General features: G+C 41.1%; 1 protein-coding gene and 1 pseudogene across 1 annotated transcript in view; one reads left to right on the forward strand and one right to left on the reverse strand.

The window, feature by feature from the left end:
* The window catches only part of CAV1 (caveolin 1), a 33,861-nt gene extending 26,484 nt beyond the window's left edge, over nt 1-7,377 (reverse strand). The window contains exons 1-2 of the mRNA XM_060156811.1: nt 7,278-7,377; nt 5,724-5,888 (exon numbers count right to left, since the gene is read on the reverse strand). Coding sequence (XP_060012794.1) covers nt 5,724-5,888; nt 7,278-7,307 — 195 coding nt within the window. The 5' untranslated portion in view covers nt 7,308-7,377. The remainder of the gene's footprint in view (nt 1-5,723; nt 5,889-7,277) is intronic.
* An 8,685-nt stretch (nt 7,378-16,062) lies between these two features.
* On the forward strand, nt 16,063-17,216 carry LOC132524618 (mitochondrial carrier homolog 2-like; annotated as a pseudogene).
* The last annotated feature ends 191 nt before the right edge of the window (nt 17,217-17,407 follow it).

A 17,407-nucleotide genomic window follows, 5' to 3' on the forward strand; every position in this document is an offset into this window, starting at 1 on the left:
TGCACACAGCCCTATTCTTCTAGGGATCAGCTCACTCTGGATATTTCATCATAGAGAACAATAACTTACGGTTAAAAGTAGGGCAAACTAAAAAGCAGTTTAATTTAGAATATGAAAGTGTCTGTTATTTTATGAACTTGAGTGGGCAGGATGCATAAGCAGGTGGTTTTTGAAGTTATTGGACTTTCCAGATGCAATAGTTTGCAGCTGCTCTTACTTCAAACCCCTTTAAAAGGTAGCCAGCACTGCTGTCGATTGGAAGAATAACCCACATCATGAACTTTTTCATAATTCAAGAATATTTGGTGTATCTTATCTTAAATTTTAATAAATAATATGAAATTTTATTCAGTTAGAACCAAAGTTGAGCTAATTCTTCAAGTTTTTTGGACAACAATTTGGAGGTGGAGAAAGAAAAAATACTTTCTTTTAATAAGCATTTAAAAGGTATGTCACTGTTGACTGAAATTGAAAGTGTTTCAGATGGTTATGAATGAATAATGTCCCCCATTTTAATATTGTTATTTGCTCAGTGATGTGAGAATAATTTCCCACCACACATGACCATAGTGCTGTTTTACAAGCTGGGGATTCTGAACTCCATGCATATTCTCATGTGTGGCAGAGTATTAGTCACCATCTTGTGAGGCTATCTCCTAAACAAACAAATAAGCAAAACCAATTCCAACAGAAGAGACTATTAACATGGCGCTGAGTGCTTTGGGCCAGTCTGACTTTTTAAATCTTATGCTTTGATTATATCAAGCAAACATGAAATTTAAAATCTCTGTTATATTAATATTAATTACTAATTGCTCTAGAATGCTTTATAGTTGAAAGGGATCATGGCGGCATCAGGCCGTTATTTTGAAACCCAAACTGATTACCCTGCGCATCCCTTTTCTTGACTGCTAAAGAAAATTTTGTATCTGTGTATATTTAAGAATCATTAATTCAAATTTTAGGAAAGAAAGATACAAATGCGTATTTTTATTTTTAACAAAGATCTCCTCTCAGATGTACTGATTTGTCTCAGAGCTAGGCTCAGAATCATCTCAGCTCATTTCTCCTCTCATGACAATAATCCATGAAAATCACATTATCTTATCTATTCATGCCTTATGTTATATTTCAAAATATCTGTTTTGGACACTAACCATGTGAAAACGTGGATAGAAATTTAAACTTTTTTAACCCTTAAGTTTCTCTTAATGTTAAAAAAAGGAATTGGGAATTGGAGGTTAACCTGGTAACCATTACATTCTCTTCCAATTCTAAAATTCTGTCATTTTGCACCTATATGGTTTTATTCCCAGTGCCACTGCATATTGTTCTTCTCATTTCATGTCCAGACCATGATGCAATTACATCGTAACTGTTTGCTCCTCATCCAGACTGGCTATCTTTTATTACATCCTGTACCTTAACCAGTCATCTTCCAAAGAGCCCACCTTCATCATGTCATTCTAAGCTTGAAGTCTTCTTGGCTTCCCACTGCTGACATGATAAAGTTCAAACTTATCAGGAGTACTGGATTCAGGATTCTATCATCTGGCCACGATCAGTCGTTTCATCTCTATGACCTACCACTATGCCACATGAACTCTAATTTCAGTCAAAATGGGCTGCTAGGGCTTCCCTGGTGGCGCAGTGGTTGAGAGTCCGCTTGCTGATGCAGGGGACACGGGTTCGTGCCCCGGTCCGGGAAGATCCCACATGCCGCGGAGCGGCTGGGCCCGTGAGCCATGGCCGCTGAGCCTGTGCGTCCGGAGCCTGTGCCCCGCAACAGGAGAGGCCACAACAGTGAGAGGCCCGCGTACCGCAAAAAAAAAAAAAAAAAAAAAAGGGCTGCTAAACCTTCCAGACTTATGCCCTGTGTGTGACATTCCCATCTCCATGCCTTGTCATTTAGAATTACCTCCTGTACTTTTCTCAGCTATTTGCATTCCATCTGTCGATTATGACCCAACTCACATTGCACCTCCTTCATGCCCTTCTCCATTAAACTATCTATAATGCATCCTTCTCTCACCCTAATGCCCTATCCAAGTAGGGTCTCCCTAACACTTAATATCAGTACCATTCACTTTCAAAAAAACTTTATTGAGGAATAATTGACAAATATAATATTTAAAGTGTACAACATGATGACTTGATATACATCCATATTGTAAATGATTACCAAGATCAAGATAATTAATGATTCACTTTTAAATAAACTTTTTATTATGCAATATTCAATACTACTTACTTTTGATTTATTATAGTATATATTTGGTATATTTCCAAAATGATAATGAGAAACCTTATGATAGAGACTGCATAAAAACGCATGCCAGTTGAAAAAGAAAGTTCAAACCCATATGTGAGAGAGAATAAGTAACACGGATTAATGAAACTTAAAAATCTAGTTATATGTTTCCTGGCAAATAAAAAAAGGACCAATTAGATAGCATTTGGAAGTGACTTACTGTTGTGATATTGTGTGTGTGTGTGTATGTATGTGTGTGTGTATTTTTAATCTGTATGCATCTTGTCTTCACTAACTCTAATCTTTGTGATTTCTAGGACTTATTTTAGGAATTACACTTTGTAGTACGTAGCACAGTGTCTAGTCTAGCATATGATGAGTTTAACAAATTGATTGATGGCTAATGTGATATCAGAATCATAAATTTGAAGTCATTTTCTTTATTAGAAAATCAAAATAGTACATAATAAACATATGAATGAAATGTGAGCATAAGAAAACAGAAATCTCAGAGGGAGAATGGACAGTCTGAAGGTATGACCATTTTAATTAGAAGAAATTTTAAAAAGCGTTCATAACTTACTCTTTTTTTTTCGATAAATGTCTATACAGATATCTCATAATATCGTGTAGCAAACCTTTAGTGAAATAAGAAACCAACTTTATTGGAACTAAATTGTTCAGTCTAATTTATGTCATTATCACTAGTGGAATAGGTGATAATACTCTACCTTCTTGAAGTATAAAATCACAACACATCCATCTTCTGAGTTTTCTTCCCTACCCTAAATAGCTGTTTTATGGGACTAAAAGGATACTGTGCAGATACACTATGCTGCTCCTCACACTGTACATCAGTGTTTCATTTCATCTCCATCTACAAGTTTCTAAACTTGATATGGGGACATTTTTAATATAGAGAGAATGAACACTCTAGTCCTCTGCTGTCCAAGAGTAATTTCCATGAAGGTGGAAGTGTTCTAAATCTGTGCTGTCCACTACGGTAGCTACTAGCCTTAAGTGCTGAGAACTCAAAATGTAGCTAGTGTGACCGAAGACTGTATTTTAAATTGTATTTAATGTTAATTACTTGGAATTTAAATTGAAATAGCCAAAAGTGGTTAGTGACTATAGAATCGGACAGAATTGGCAGCTTTTACAGAGCTGCTTGCTTTTAGAACAGACCTTTTCTTACCTGATTTGGTAACTCTAACAGTAGATTCAGTTGGCCACTGTTTCTTTATTATCATGTGAAGTTTTAAGCTACCATGCATTAAGCGTGAAGCTTTGGGTGTCTTTATTATTTTAAGAAGTCTGTGTAATCAAAAGTAAAATTTAGAGAAATTTATTATTTACTGTCTCGGTAACATGGAGAGGATCATCACTGTTTCTATCATTAGATTTGTGCTTGGATTCAAAGAAAACAAAAATTATAAAATAGGAGTCTCCACTGGGTGTAGGCCCCCTTTCCTGGCCCTACTGGCAGATGTACTCTTTGCGTCTCTCTTTGCAGGGCATTCTCTGAAGGCCTCTTTAAGCAAGACATCTGAGTAAGTGGGCCTACCAAATTCTTCTCGAGGTAGATTTTTTCTGTCTGATTGTCTTGTTTTGCTCACAGTTCTATGAGCAAGTGGGTGGAGTTTGCTTTCTCTAGGCCAGCAGAAGCTTGTTCTAACTCTTCCTTTTAATTTCTTTAATATGAGGATCCCCACACTTGCTCTTTGAAATGCTATTATGTGAACTATTTCCTCTAAGTCTGTTATGCCTTTTTTCCATTTGTGTTGAAGTCTCTTTTCCCACTGGGACCTTTCTTTCTCAGCTTAGTCATGCTATGTGTGGAGACCCGCATCTACACTGCTGGCTTCTCTGACTCATCCTGGGAGGTTCACTTGCTTCAGGAATCCCACTCAACGCTGCAGTGGAACAACAGGGAGGCTCTAATGAAGCTAGGCCCTTCTGAAATCTGCATCTTTTCCTGGCACTTTTCCTTCTTGTCCAAAGCTACATGAGAAGGGAAACAAGCAAAAATGCCCTTTCCTCCTTTAAGGCAATGTTTTTAGTAAATAGTTTTTAGCAATTCTAATTTCCAGTTTATAAGCTATTTTTGTTATTGCTGCTGCTTTTAAATATTCCATAATCTGGTTAGTAGAAAAGCTTGCTAAGGCTCCAATTTTCCTTTTTCCTCCACCAGCAAGCCAAGAGAGTCAATTCTGACAGTTACATTTTCCTTCCAGTTGCAGATTAAATTGTTCCCCTTTTTGAAATATATTATTCATAAATGTGAACAGTCTCTGAACTATGGCCCCTCCCATCCTGGATAGGAGGCTGCGTGGGCGGAAACTGCTCATCCACCCCATTGGCTGCTCTGGGGGTCTTCACACTTTAATCTTCCAGGCCAGGAATTTCTTTGGTCATCCCCCTTCCTGAGAGAAAACCCTCTGCCAAGGATGGCTCAGGCCTATGATTTCCCAATCGAGATGGGTTTAAGCAACAAATTCCTCTGACGAGATTTGTTCAAAGGGTCAAAGTTGAGTAACATAATCATAATCAAAAAGTGACCATCCAGTCAGATCTAAGTTTAGCCAATACCCATTCAGTTAACCTATTTTTAATCTCACCAAGCACATCCTTAAAGTATGAAAAGGAACTCCAACCTGAACATCCCATTAGCTCAGGGAAGGCTTACCCAAGCAGTCACTAAAGAAGCAACTTTCCACACCTAACTAGAGGTCTATAGGAGAAATCAAAAGGCACATATTATTTTGGTTGTGTAACTATGCATAGCTGTGTACAACAAGTGCCATGTTTTTCCAGTTAAATACCCTTCATATAAATATTAAATATTTGATTCTATTCTGTATATATATGTGTGTATATATATACATATATATATATATACATACACACACACATATATATATATATTTCATCTTTAGTCAGAAGTATTTCTACCTACTTTGTTATTTTTAAGAAAATCACTTCAGGTTATCTTAATTTTAGCTGAGGGAACCTGCTCACTTAGTATTCCGGTTGTCACCTTTGGCACAAGACCTTACCAAATGATCTCACTGCTTAATTCTATATACAGTGGAGAGCCACCCTTCACTTAGACTTTCAACCTGAAAACGGAAAAAGGGTGACCTGCAGCGCAAACATCTCACCCTCTCAAGGAGTGTGGGGCTGTCTCTTGCTGAGATCCAGAGGTTCATTTGCCAGGAGAAGGGTGCAGTTAAATGAACTCTTACAAAACTCAAGTTAGCTAAATTCCAGCTGAACTAACCGGCAGGAGTGGGGAGGGGAGATGTGACATTTCTGACAACCGCGGGAGTTCCCGCACATCAAGCCCAGAAAATGGTGAGTGTGTGGCAAAGACAGGGAAAGATACACAGGCTGCTGGCCAGAGGAGAGCTGTCCCAGCCCTCTCAGTGTCTTCTCGGGGCACATCCCTTCCTTGCTGGCCGCCTCACCTTACCTTGACCACGTCGTCGTTGAGATGCTTGGGGTCGCGGTTGACCAGGTCGATCTCCTTGGTGTGCGCGTCGTACACTTGCTTCTCGTTCATCTCTTCTGCCATGGCCTTGTTGTTGGGCTTGTAGATGTTGCCCTGTTCCCGGATGGGAACAGTGTAGAGATGTCCCTGCGGAGGGCGGACGGCCAGGAGGGGGAGGGTGGCACCGGCGGTAGGAAGAAAATTTCAAAAAGAAAAACCGGCGATCAGAAAAGTCAGCCTAGTAGCGCGGCAAACCTCGAGGCTCAAAATCGAACTAACCGCTTCGGAAGCGGTGGCTCCGCGCACAGTAAACTCCTTGGAGCCGCAAGCTTTTTAAGAGGATCGAGGAGAGGACACCACACCCCTCGGTACCAGGCAGGGAGCTCCTGCCTCCCCCGCCCGCCACCGCCAGGGGTCAGGGCAGACCCCGCCGTGCGGTCCGCCCCGGCCTCAGCCCTGTGCACGCCCTGCCCGCGGCACCCCGCGGAGACCCCCGCAGGGGAGAAGACCAGACTTCCGACTTTTCTCCAGCCCCTCTCTCCGCCACGCCACCCTCTACCCGAGCTCTTCACCTGTTCCCGTCCCTGGCCTCCATTTCCCTTCTCTCCATAATCCCTTCTAGCTTCATCCTTAAGACCCAGCTGGAACCCCCCGACCCATGGAACATCCTCCGCATCTGTCCGCGTCCCCCACCCTCCCTTTGCAGTCTCTGTTCCTGCGCAGCTCCCACCACTCCCCTGGTGCTCACAATCCCGCATCCCCCATCTTTGGGTCGAGCCAAGTGTCAGACCCTCCTAAGCTCTCTAGAACGGTATCTAACCTGCACACCCCCCCCCGGCCCACCCTCAGGTCACTCCCAGGCTGCCGGCCGGTCGCTGAACGGCGGCTGAGTTTGGGAAAATGAGGTCTCGACACCCAGGCGGAGACCGAGCGCCGAGAGGTGGTTGGAAGGGCGGGGGGGGGGGGGGAGTGGTAGTTAGGGGAAGGGGAGGTCCGCTCCTCTCCAGACACCCCTGCCAGGCGCCGAGATGCAGGAAGAGTTCTTGAGGTGGCCAAGAGCTTTGGAAAGTGCAAACAAGACGCGCGCTGTCGCCCCGGCCAGCCGGTTCAGGCGCCTTGTTCTTGTCCCCAAGACTGCGAGTGAATGAGCTCCCACCCTCTGCTCTGGCTCTCTGCCTCCCAGAAGACTGGGGCCGGACCGTGGGGGTCCCGCAATAAGGCAGTGCCCCTGAGCCATTCAGAAACGCGCCCTCGGTCTGGCAGACCCAACTTGAGGACCCCGACGACCCCCTTCTCCGCGATCCTCTAGCTTAGGGGCTCCCTTGACCCCCTTCCTAACAGGAAAACATAAAACATTCCTGCCTCCTCTTCACCTCCCCGCCCAGACCCATTCCTCAGCAATGCCAGGGGAGAGGAGTGCTCCGACGTCGAGAGAGGGCTGAGGCAAGCAAAGCAGTCGGAATATTTGGAGTGGGTGATAGCAGAAGCAGCACTTCTTGCGCGCCGCGATACCGGAGCACAGCCACCCGAGCCTACCTCTGAGTCTACGTATTTGCCCCCCGACATTCTGGCCCGTGGCTGGATGAAGGCTCTGAGGAGATTTCCCTGGGCTGTGATTTAAGGGAACTGAGAAAGGAAGATCTTGTATTGTATGGGGGTGGGGGGGTGGGGAGGCTCTGGCGGGGGTGGGGGGGGCGGTGGCTGGGAGGGAGCCTCCTGGCTCTCCGCCAAGGGTTTGTTCTGCTCGCGGTTGGCCGGGATGTGTGCTGCGCCGGGTCTAGGCACATCCCCAAGGTTTTGGCAGCAGAGGGCGGGGAGCGCTCGCAAGGAATAAAGAGCAATGAGAAAGCGTTTTCACCGTCTGGGCTGCTTGGGCAGATATTTTAAACCTGGGGCAACATTTTTCCAACTATAAGCCACTGAGAGGCGTCCGGGCAGGGGAGCTAATGTTTTCGCAGTGCATCATCCCAGCAGGGGTGGGGAGTGGAGGAAGTCGACTGCCTGCAGAGATGCCCAGTATGGGCAACCGAGCTTCTTAAAGAATTCTGCCCTGTTCTAAGCCTTTTCTTCTCATCGCCCACGTTCCATCGCTGCTTAAGACACAACTATCTCCCTGTTTCACAGAGGAAGGGATGAAAAATGACCCGGAACCTTTAGGTGCATTTCACATCTAAACACAAGGAAGGAATCTGTGTGGGTGCGTGTGTGGTGTGCTTTTGGTGACACTGGTTTACATCTAGTCTGTGTGGATGGAAACTTGGAGAAGCAGGCATGCAGAATTTAACATTTACCAACCGCTTCTGAAATGTCTCTCAAATGCTTTGAAATAAGAAATAAAAATGTTTAACTCTTCTATTAATTTATTACTTTTTCCCCCCTGGAACTAAGGAAACAGGTGATGCCATATTTACGAAATACATAAAATATTTACAATTGTACAAATATTTAATTGGAGTTTCAAGTTTACCAGAGAAGATTTTTTTCTTTAAGTGCTTGGCTGTGAGTTAGAGGAGGCTTAGTTTTTCTAGTAATTGATTAGAATTTTTAAAAAAGTTGTTAGCAATGAAAATATTTTATCTGTTCCTAAATCGGGGTTTTCTTTACCTTATTATAAAGTGGCACAAGATGAATTGAGTAATAATCAGTCATTTTACTTTGGGGCAATAATAAGGAGATTCACTATCCTAAAACGGAAAGGACATTTTGCATTATGTTCCACATGCGATCGAAAGTCAAATTATGATTTGAAATGAAAAAGCTGGTACTATACCTGAAAGGGCACAGGATACATTAAAAATACTGGCAGTCTAGAAGAGGGAAAATGGGGATGGACACAAAAGGAGGAGGAGAAAGGGAATTAGAGGATGGAACTCCTAGAGTTGATTATCAAGGTGGAGAGAAGACATAAACATATAAAAGAGAATGACAAAGCACAGGTTTTTGTTATTGTTGATAGCAGAAAGGCAATACAGTTTTTGGAGAAAAGATCAATTTCAACTAGATGGCAGAGAAAATGTCACAAATGTTGGCATGACTTTACTTATGCTGACTAGTCATCATTAGAATACTAAAGATCTTCCCAAAGTTGGGTTTTCTTAATTTTACTTCTGCCAAATTGCATTTCTAAATGCTTTGAACAGATTACATGTTAACAAACATAATATTCTAGAAAAGGGAGGTGTCAGGCTCAGTGTGTTGTGTAGTGCCTAGTCTACCTCTAATGATTGCGAAAAGATTGCTATTCCTCTAATTCCTTCATAAAAATGTTGGCTGCAAAGCAGTTGAGTTTTGTTCTATGGAAAAATGTGGAAGCTGTTTCCCATCTTTTGTTATTCAGTCTTCAGCTGCAGTGAGTAATCTTGACTGTGAAAAAAGTCAACAGGAACAGGGAGAGAGCATGTCCTGCATTCCAGCAAGGAATGGACTTTGTGGGGAGGCCTGTGAGTGAATGCTTAACTAGCACTCAAAGGAGGGAAAGCAGCCTCCCTGGGGAAGTCCACCCCAAAGTCAGCACAGCACATGGAATCATAATGATCAGTGAAGCGTTGTCAATGCCAAAATGAATTCCTAATGAGAAGAAAAACCACAAACTCTTCATTAACCTGCCCCAACAAGAAGCTGGCACCAAAGAGAAACAGATCATATTCTGGTTATAATAGCTGATTGGGATAACTGGCTCCATCCAACTTCATGAGATACAAAGAAAAGATGAAGTAGAACACTGTTAGCAGAGATTTGAAATGAATAGATGATGTAAAGAGATATATATATTTTTTGATACCCACAGATATAACTTTAGGCTTAGAGGCAAGTTAATAACTTCTCCAAATCATTTACTAAAAAAAAAAAAAAAGGGTAAATGGCAACTCATTTGCCCTCTACGTTTTTTTTTTTAGGAAGCAGCCTTAAAGGTCAGCTCATGCATTATATGTTACTATATAGAGAGCTGAAAGGACACAGGTCATCAAACCGGCCGTCTTCGAAATAAGGAAACTGAAGTTTAAATACGTGAAAATGATGTGTTCTTAAGGAGTTTTGTGGGGCAATGAAACATTTTAAAATTCATAAATAACTATAGCACCTGTTAACAACTTGCGGGGCGTGGGATTCTTAAGTAGTGTAATGAGGACGGCTGTGGCAGTACTGTGACGTTTGTTGCCTTTCGTGTTCTCTCATCTCTTTCTCTAGGCTCCCTAACCCCTGAGCACAGCTTCCTCTTCCCATCCCTTCCACCCTAGGTCCTCTTCATACTCTCAGCTGGCTTCATCTCATTCCCACTCCAGGATTAGGAGTCTAAGGTTTGACCGCTTATAATGATATGAAGGTTTAAAAAAGCAGTCATCTTTCCAAGATTTCTCAACACTCAGAAGCTTGATACTGCCCAAATGTGCCTTTGTTGATGAGTTCAAAAAAGTGAGTGTAGCTTAGATTATAATAAGAATTATCACTAGGTGTGATATAAAAACAATTTAATAACTAGTATGGCAGAGCCACCAAGCAGTCATTCTAGGCTTGAGTCACAGCTCTGGAGCTGTGCCTTAGTGTCCTGCCAGCTAGCTGCTGGCTTATTGGGAGTTGGGGGCCCTTGGGAGAAGGACAGGAGGGGAGGGAGTACATTTTAGAGCAGTGACTATTTATACACAAGTACATAAATGGCAATATTTTTACAATCTGTGTTTCAGCTGAGTATTTACCCTGTTTTCACCATCACCACCTCTCATACCTTCCCCTATTCACCCTCATAACCCAGATCCCATTCAGGCCTTCTTCCCATACCTGCCATACCTTCTTCCATACCTTCCATTTTATACATGGAAAGAAATGGCTTTCTAGAAGAAGACTTTGCCTCATCACCCAGTCCCTTCCTATCCCTGTTCTGGTTTGAAGGCCTCACTGGAATCTTCCTCAGTTTGAGGAATTCATTGGTCTTTACATTTTGACTCTCTTAAATGATTTTTTCTATTTATTTTCTTAAAAAAAAAAAAGGACAACTATTTCTACATCTTAAAAATCTGATCAAGATGGCTGAAAAAGTATTCTTTTTATACTGTTTCTTTAAATTAGCTTTACTTTCTTTATTTGTAAAATGAAAAATATAATTGACGTCTACCCAAGAGGGGTGCTGTGAACATTCAATGAGGTGATGCATTTAAACCACTGAGGATACTGCCTAAATCAAAACAGATGCTAGGGTTAAGGAGACAAATTTCAGTCCACAGATTCAGGATTGAAATAAGTGTATTTTCTTTTATAGTATTTTTATTGTAAAATAGTTCAACCATCTAAGATATACCAAATAGTGTAATGAACACTCACCATAAGCCTGATCAAATACTTTTGTTTTGCCTGGTTTGCTTCAGATTTTTAAAGTGGAAAACATAGATATTATTCTGGTCTCCTGTGAGGCATAACTTTCTCTTTTATTAATAACTGAACTTAATTTCTTTTACAAACCCCATTCCTTCAGGTGGCAGAACCTTCACCTCAATCAAGTCCTAGTTTCTTCCATTTTGTTAAGGTTGTATTGCATCTAAGTTCCAGGGGCTTATTGCCAAGGAGTCTCAGGGTGGGTCTGTGGAGGAGAGTCTCTTCCTTAGTTGTACATCTTGGATCTGCTGATAGGTACATATCCTGTCTGTCATTGGTCCATTCAGGATGCTGCTATAATGTCCTCATGCTGATTCAATATGACCCTTAGGGCTAGAGACACCTTTTGCTACTTCTGTCCTTTTCTTGGGGCTCTGTGTAAGTCTGATGAATCTGGGTGGGCAGGCCTGATGCAGCATCATGGAGCCTCCTATGGTAAATGTGGTGTAGAGAACAGAATAAATGCCCTACCACCGTGCAGAGGAACTCTAGAGGGTTGCTATCTCTACAGGCCCTACTCAGAAGCAGGAGGCACAAGTACCTCTGCTCTCAGATCCTCTTTTATCTGGGTTCATGCTAGGGATACACATGTGTCAAAAATTACTTTATTTTCCTAATTTTGTCTCCCTTGAGCAGGAAGCCTTGCTCATATATCACTCAATTTCTTTAATGCCCTGAATTCCCCCAGGACCAAGGCTTTTGGAATCAAGAGAAGCCTTATCTCTGCTTTTTCGTTGTAATAATCCTTCCCTAGGTATGGTGGAAGGTGAGGTAGGGGAAGGCTCCATGGGCATCCAGAAAAGAACATCAGTAAACATTTCAAAAGTGTCATCATTCACTAGTTTTCCTCTTTCCCTTGGAGGGGGAATTAGATGAAGCTAGTCAAAAGGTACAAACTTCCAGTTATAAGAGTAATAGAGATGTAATGTGTGAGTGATAAACATAATTAACGCTGCTGTATGTTATATATGAAAATTGTTAAAAGAGTAAATCTTGAGTTCTCATCACAAGGAAAAACCTTTTTTTCCTATTTCTTTAATTTTATATATATAGTAAATGATGAATGTTCACTGAACTTATTGGGATAATCATTTCATGATGTATGTATCATCATGCTATATACCTTAAACTTATGTAGTGCTGTGTATCGATTATATCTCAATAAACTGGAAGAAAACATAATCCTGGTAAGATTTTGCTGGTGACATATAAGATCTATCTGGTTTTTCTGAATTATAACAAACCCTCAAATTCAAATTCCAAATATGTAACTTTAGAACTTCTGCCAACATTTATATTTCATTGATAGCCTTATATTAAGGCTTATATCCTTCTAATTAGCTCAAAATATTGATGGTGGAATAATATCTTTAGCCTTTAGCTTTTACTGTATCAGTTTACTATATAATTTTCCTGTAAAATCTTTGTTATTCAAGACCAAATCAATCTGACTGGTTATTCAGTATTATTGAAATAAGTTTAATTCTTGGGAAAAGTTTTGAGTAGGAAATCTTGTGTAGAAAAGTACAATTCTTGTCTGTGTCCTAAGTAAAATTGGTAAAAATATAGTTGTAAGTACTAAATCAGTACAGATGACTATGTCTGAATTCACAACAGCTAATTAAAAGCAAAAGATGCAGTGAACTGGTTCTTTCTTTGTCATCATATATCTAACACATATTTTAAAATTGAATTTTAGGGTGTATCAATTATTGCTACAATAATTCAGCACAAATAAAGTACTACAAAGCTCAGTGGTTCTAAAGAACAACCATTTATTTTCACAGATTCATGGGTTGGCTTGGCTGGGGCTCAGCTGGTCTAGGCTGGGATGGCTGGGGCAACTCTGCTTCCCATGGCAGGCCTGTGCTGGCTCTGCTCCGTATGTCTCTCACCCTCCTTGGACCAGCAAGCTAGTTAGGGCAGGTTCTTCTCATGCTCCAAGGAGCAGCAGAGGCACAAGAGACAAGATAAAATGTGCAAGACTTCTAGAAGCCTACACTTGGAAATGACATACTGACACTTCTGTCCTGTTGGCCAAGGCAAGTCATATGACTCAGCCCAAAGTCAAGGGACTGACAAGTAAATCCCACCAAGATGAGGCCAAGGTGAGGGTGTGAATGCAGCAAGATGTGAGAAGCCCAAATCTACATCACCTGTGTGTGGTCTTCAGCGACTGGCTTTCAATTTTTCACGTTTTAATCTAATTTCTGCGATATACCCTTTGCTATCTGTTATTTCATTCTCAGAAATATGTTTTAAAAATCTTTGTATTAAACAGTTGGTAACAACAATAACTAAATCTCTTAATCTTACATTAAATGCAAATTTTCTATATGAGGATTCTCAAATACAATGCTTGACAGAGGGCCTCAGATCAAGGGGCACAGCAGGTCACAAAATAAATTCTCTTGGCTTTAAGCAGAATATGATTTTCAAAGCAGCTGACAATCTACCTTACTTTCAAAAATTAGGCCATCTTATTGTCATCATCATTATTATTGTTCCGGATTTAGAACTCAATATGATGAAACTTGTGATTTTTCCTTGAAAATGCAGCGAAATTTTTTTTTTTTTTTGTGGTACGCGGGCCTCTCACTGTTGTGGCCTCTCCCGTTGCGGAGCACAGGCTCCGGACGCACAGGCTCAGCGGCCATGGCTCACGGGCCCAGCCGCTCCGCGGCATGTGGGATCCTCCCGGACCGGGGCACGAACTCTTGTCCCCTGCATCGGCAGGCGGACTCTCAACCACTGCGCCACCAGGGAAGCCCTGCAGCGAAATTTTGTCTCTAAGAGTAGGTATTCAAAATCTACAGACTTCCTTTTTCTTTTATATGTAAATTTTTCCTTGAGTTTTTCCCCCATAAATTACATTAAAAACAAAATCATAATACAATCTGATTTGTCAGCATACAAGTAAATCTAAATATTGAGAAAATGCTAAATGTAAGCAAACACAAATCACATTGAATTCTTTCTTATTTGTGCTAAAATTCCAGGTTCAGTTCATCATTTCATCATGATAGCAGTGCTCTACCTACCTTGACTATTTTAATAACTGGATAATAGCCCTACCAAAATAATTGTTCCAACATTTATTAAAGAGAGGAAGTCTTAGTCCAAACACTGATATAATCAAGGAATAATATGTTCAGAAAACGTGAAAAGAGAGGTAAAAATATCAACATTTGGCTCATTTTGTTTTTTACCTAGGTAGATTTATATAAATAATAAAAGTAATGCTAATTACAGTCCTAACTAACCCAAGATTGAAAATGTTTAATATGAGGCTCGGGCATAGCAATGTTTCAGAAAAATTGGTGTCAAGTGGTGAGCCAGATTGCTACATTACATCTAGTTGAGAGAAGTAGAATTTTAGATATGTGGACGATGACTACATTTCCTTCTATTCAAGTGAAACAAAATTCTGATCACCCTTTATAAATATGGAAACTCCATAAATCTTATTCAAAGTGTGACTAACTCTCAGCAAACCTAATAGGACAACAAAATGTAATATAATATATAATGTAATATAATATATATCTGAGATAAATGGCATTTTATAGTATACTAGTAGAGTGTTTGAACAGCCTACAAGTAAATCTAAATTTAGAACATCACATATTTTATTTTAACAAATAATTAATTTAAAAATTCTATTTTAATGAAGTGATAAAGAACAAAACTGGTAGTAGTCCCTGAATACTACCATGAAATTATAAGGAGATATACACTGTAAAACTTTCATATTTTTCTTAAGTTAATGTAAATATTTGGGAGGAGTCCTTTACAAAAGCCCTTTGTTTTGTAACCAACCCATCTGGCTTTGTCAGAGCTCCATTATTTAACAAAGGAAACTCTCTTTCCTTTTGGCCCTTTCCCTAGTAAATAAACTATTTACCAGGAGTTGCTTTTACCTGGGGGAAATTTATGTCTACAACCACTCCCTTTGAGGCAACAATGCTTAATCATAAAATATTTCACTCTTCAAAAAGTATATATCAGTTCATATTGACCATTTATTAAGTGGTCTGGTCTTTATAGAGAACTTTACTTTCTTATAATTATATATTGAGTATATTGAAGGTTTTTTCTTTTTTTAACCAATTCCAGGGAAAATTTTGGTCTGTAACATGAGCTTTTGTACATACTGGAGGATGGGTTTAATTCGGCACTGCTGGCTTTGCTGTCAATCAATTCAACTTACTTCAGAGGGAATGTGAATGTGTTTTAAACCCAGTATGGGGGATTACAGTTATGGGACAGACTGTAGAATCTTTCTTTTCTTTTTTCTTTTTTGATTGTGTTGGGTCTTCGTTACCGTGCATGGGCTTCTCATTGCGGTGGCTTCTCTTGCTGAGGAGCACGGGCTCTAGGCCCGGGGGCTTCAGTAGTTGTGGCTCTGAGGCATGTGGGATCTTCCCGGACAGGGCTCGAACCAGCGTCCCCTGAATTGGCAGGCAGATTCTTAACCACTGCGCCACCAGTTAAGCCTTAGAATCTTTTCAGAGGGTCAAATAATCTCTCTTTCAGTTTCTTCTTTTCTCTGTCTTTAGCTACTTCATCTTCATCTCTCTCCATGTCTTACTCAAGCTAATTACTAGGGCCTTGCTACCCAAAGGGACCTGCAGCCTCACCAGCAGCATCAGCTGGGAGCTTGTTATAAACCAGAATCTCAGGTCCAATCCCAGATTTATTGAATCAGAATCTGCATTTTAACAAGATCGCCAGGTTATTCGTATGCACATTAAACTTTGAAAAGCAGCATTCTAGGGGAAACTTGAAAATATTATTCTCTGAAGGTGTTAGGGAGGTGTTAGGCAGAAGCTGGGCAGGGAGTGAGTGTGCGCACACGAGGGTGGGCCAGTGAACCCTGTGGCCCTGGCACATGATCCCAGACCGGCTCCGTTGCTTGGTGGCTCAGTCTGTATGTCCCTCAGTGGGTGCCATCATGGTGGACGCTACCAGTCAGGTGCTCCTGGGCTCTCGTCTCACCATCCTGTCCCAGCCACTCTGTATGTGAAGGTGGGATATGAGCCTCTTCCTCCAACAGTTGGACAAAATATTTTGGGGTGGCAAGTATGTCAGCTTCCTGGTCTTTTTTGTTAGGCTCAGCACATTGCAAACATCCATGGAAAGTGTGGGTTGTGCACAGGCTTAACTCCAAGACTGTGTTCAGGGGTCCTTGGAACTGTGGTCCATGGTAAAGTTTTACAACATTACCAGTAGTGTGACAAGGTTGAGGAGTCATGATTTGGAAATGTACAGAAAGAAGTTTCATCTCTGACCGAGTTATCAAGGAGACAACTGGAGAGATGATGGCTTCTTCTGCTGCTACTCTCATCACTCATCCCTTTCACGTGAGCACCCTGAGATCTATGGTACAATTCATTGGCAGAGAATCCAAGTACCATGGACTTTGTGACTCCATAGTAACTATCTATCAGGAAGAGGACATACTAGGATTTTTGTGGGTGTTATTCCTCGCCTCCTAGGTGACATCACTTCTTTGTGGCTCTGTAACTCAGTGGCCTACCTCATCAATGTCCTTGCACCAAACGGTGGGGTTTCCCCTATGAATGAAATGAGTTATTCCCTAGCTGTCACAGGATTTTTTTGCCAGTGTGTTGATCTGTCCCTTTGTGCTTGTCTCTAATCTTATGGCTGTCAACAGCTGTGGGCTTGCTGATGGATGCCCTCCTTACTCCCCAATATATACTTCTTGGATAGATGGCTGGTGCCTGCTACAAAAAGAGGGAAATATGAGCCGAGGAAATAGCTTGTTTTTCCAGAAGGTCCCCTTTAGGAAGACTTATTGTTGTGACCTGAGAATGTCAATTTGAAGATGTGGGACAGGGACAGTGACATTTCTGTAGTCCCATATACACAGAATTATGGGAGAGAGTGTTGGTTTCTATACAGTGTGGAATGCTTTTTATTAAATAATCATTCAGTCTTGGGAAAATGAAAAAAAAGGCAGAAGTTATGTCAGCAAATAAACTAAAAAACAAAACAAAACAAAAAATCCTCATATATAAGAACCACGGATGAAGAAAAACCTCCACAAATACATGCATAACAGAGCTTGTACATCATCATAGGAAGAGCAGTAGTAAGGCAGCCTGGATGACTTACAGGGAATCCCAACTCCAAAAAGGAAGTAACATACTATTAAAGAAATATTTGAAGGAAATTGAAGGAAGCATCATTTAAGGGGAAATCCTACAGGCTAAGTTGTCCAAGTTGCTTACAGGGAACTGGCAGTTCTTTCCATTTCTATAAACTGAAGTCTTCTT

The sequence above is a fragment of the Lagenorhynchus albirostris genome, chromosome 8 (assembly GCF_949774975.1).
Source record: "Lagenorhynchus albirostris chromosome 8, mLagAlb1.1, whole genome shotgun sequence".
NCBI lineage: Eukaryota > Metazoa > Chordata > Mammalia > Artiodactyla > Delphinidae > Lagenorhynchus > Lagenorhynchus albirostris.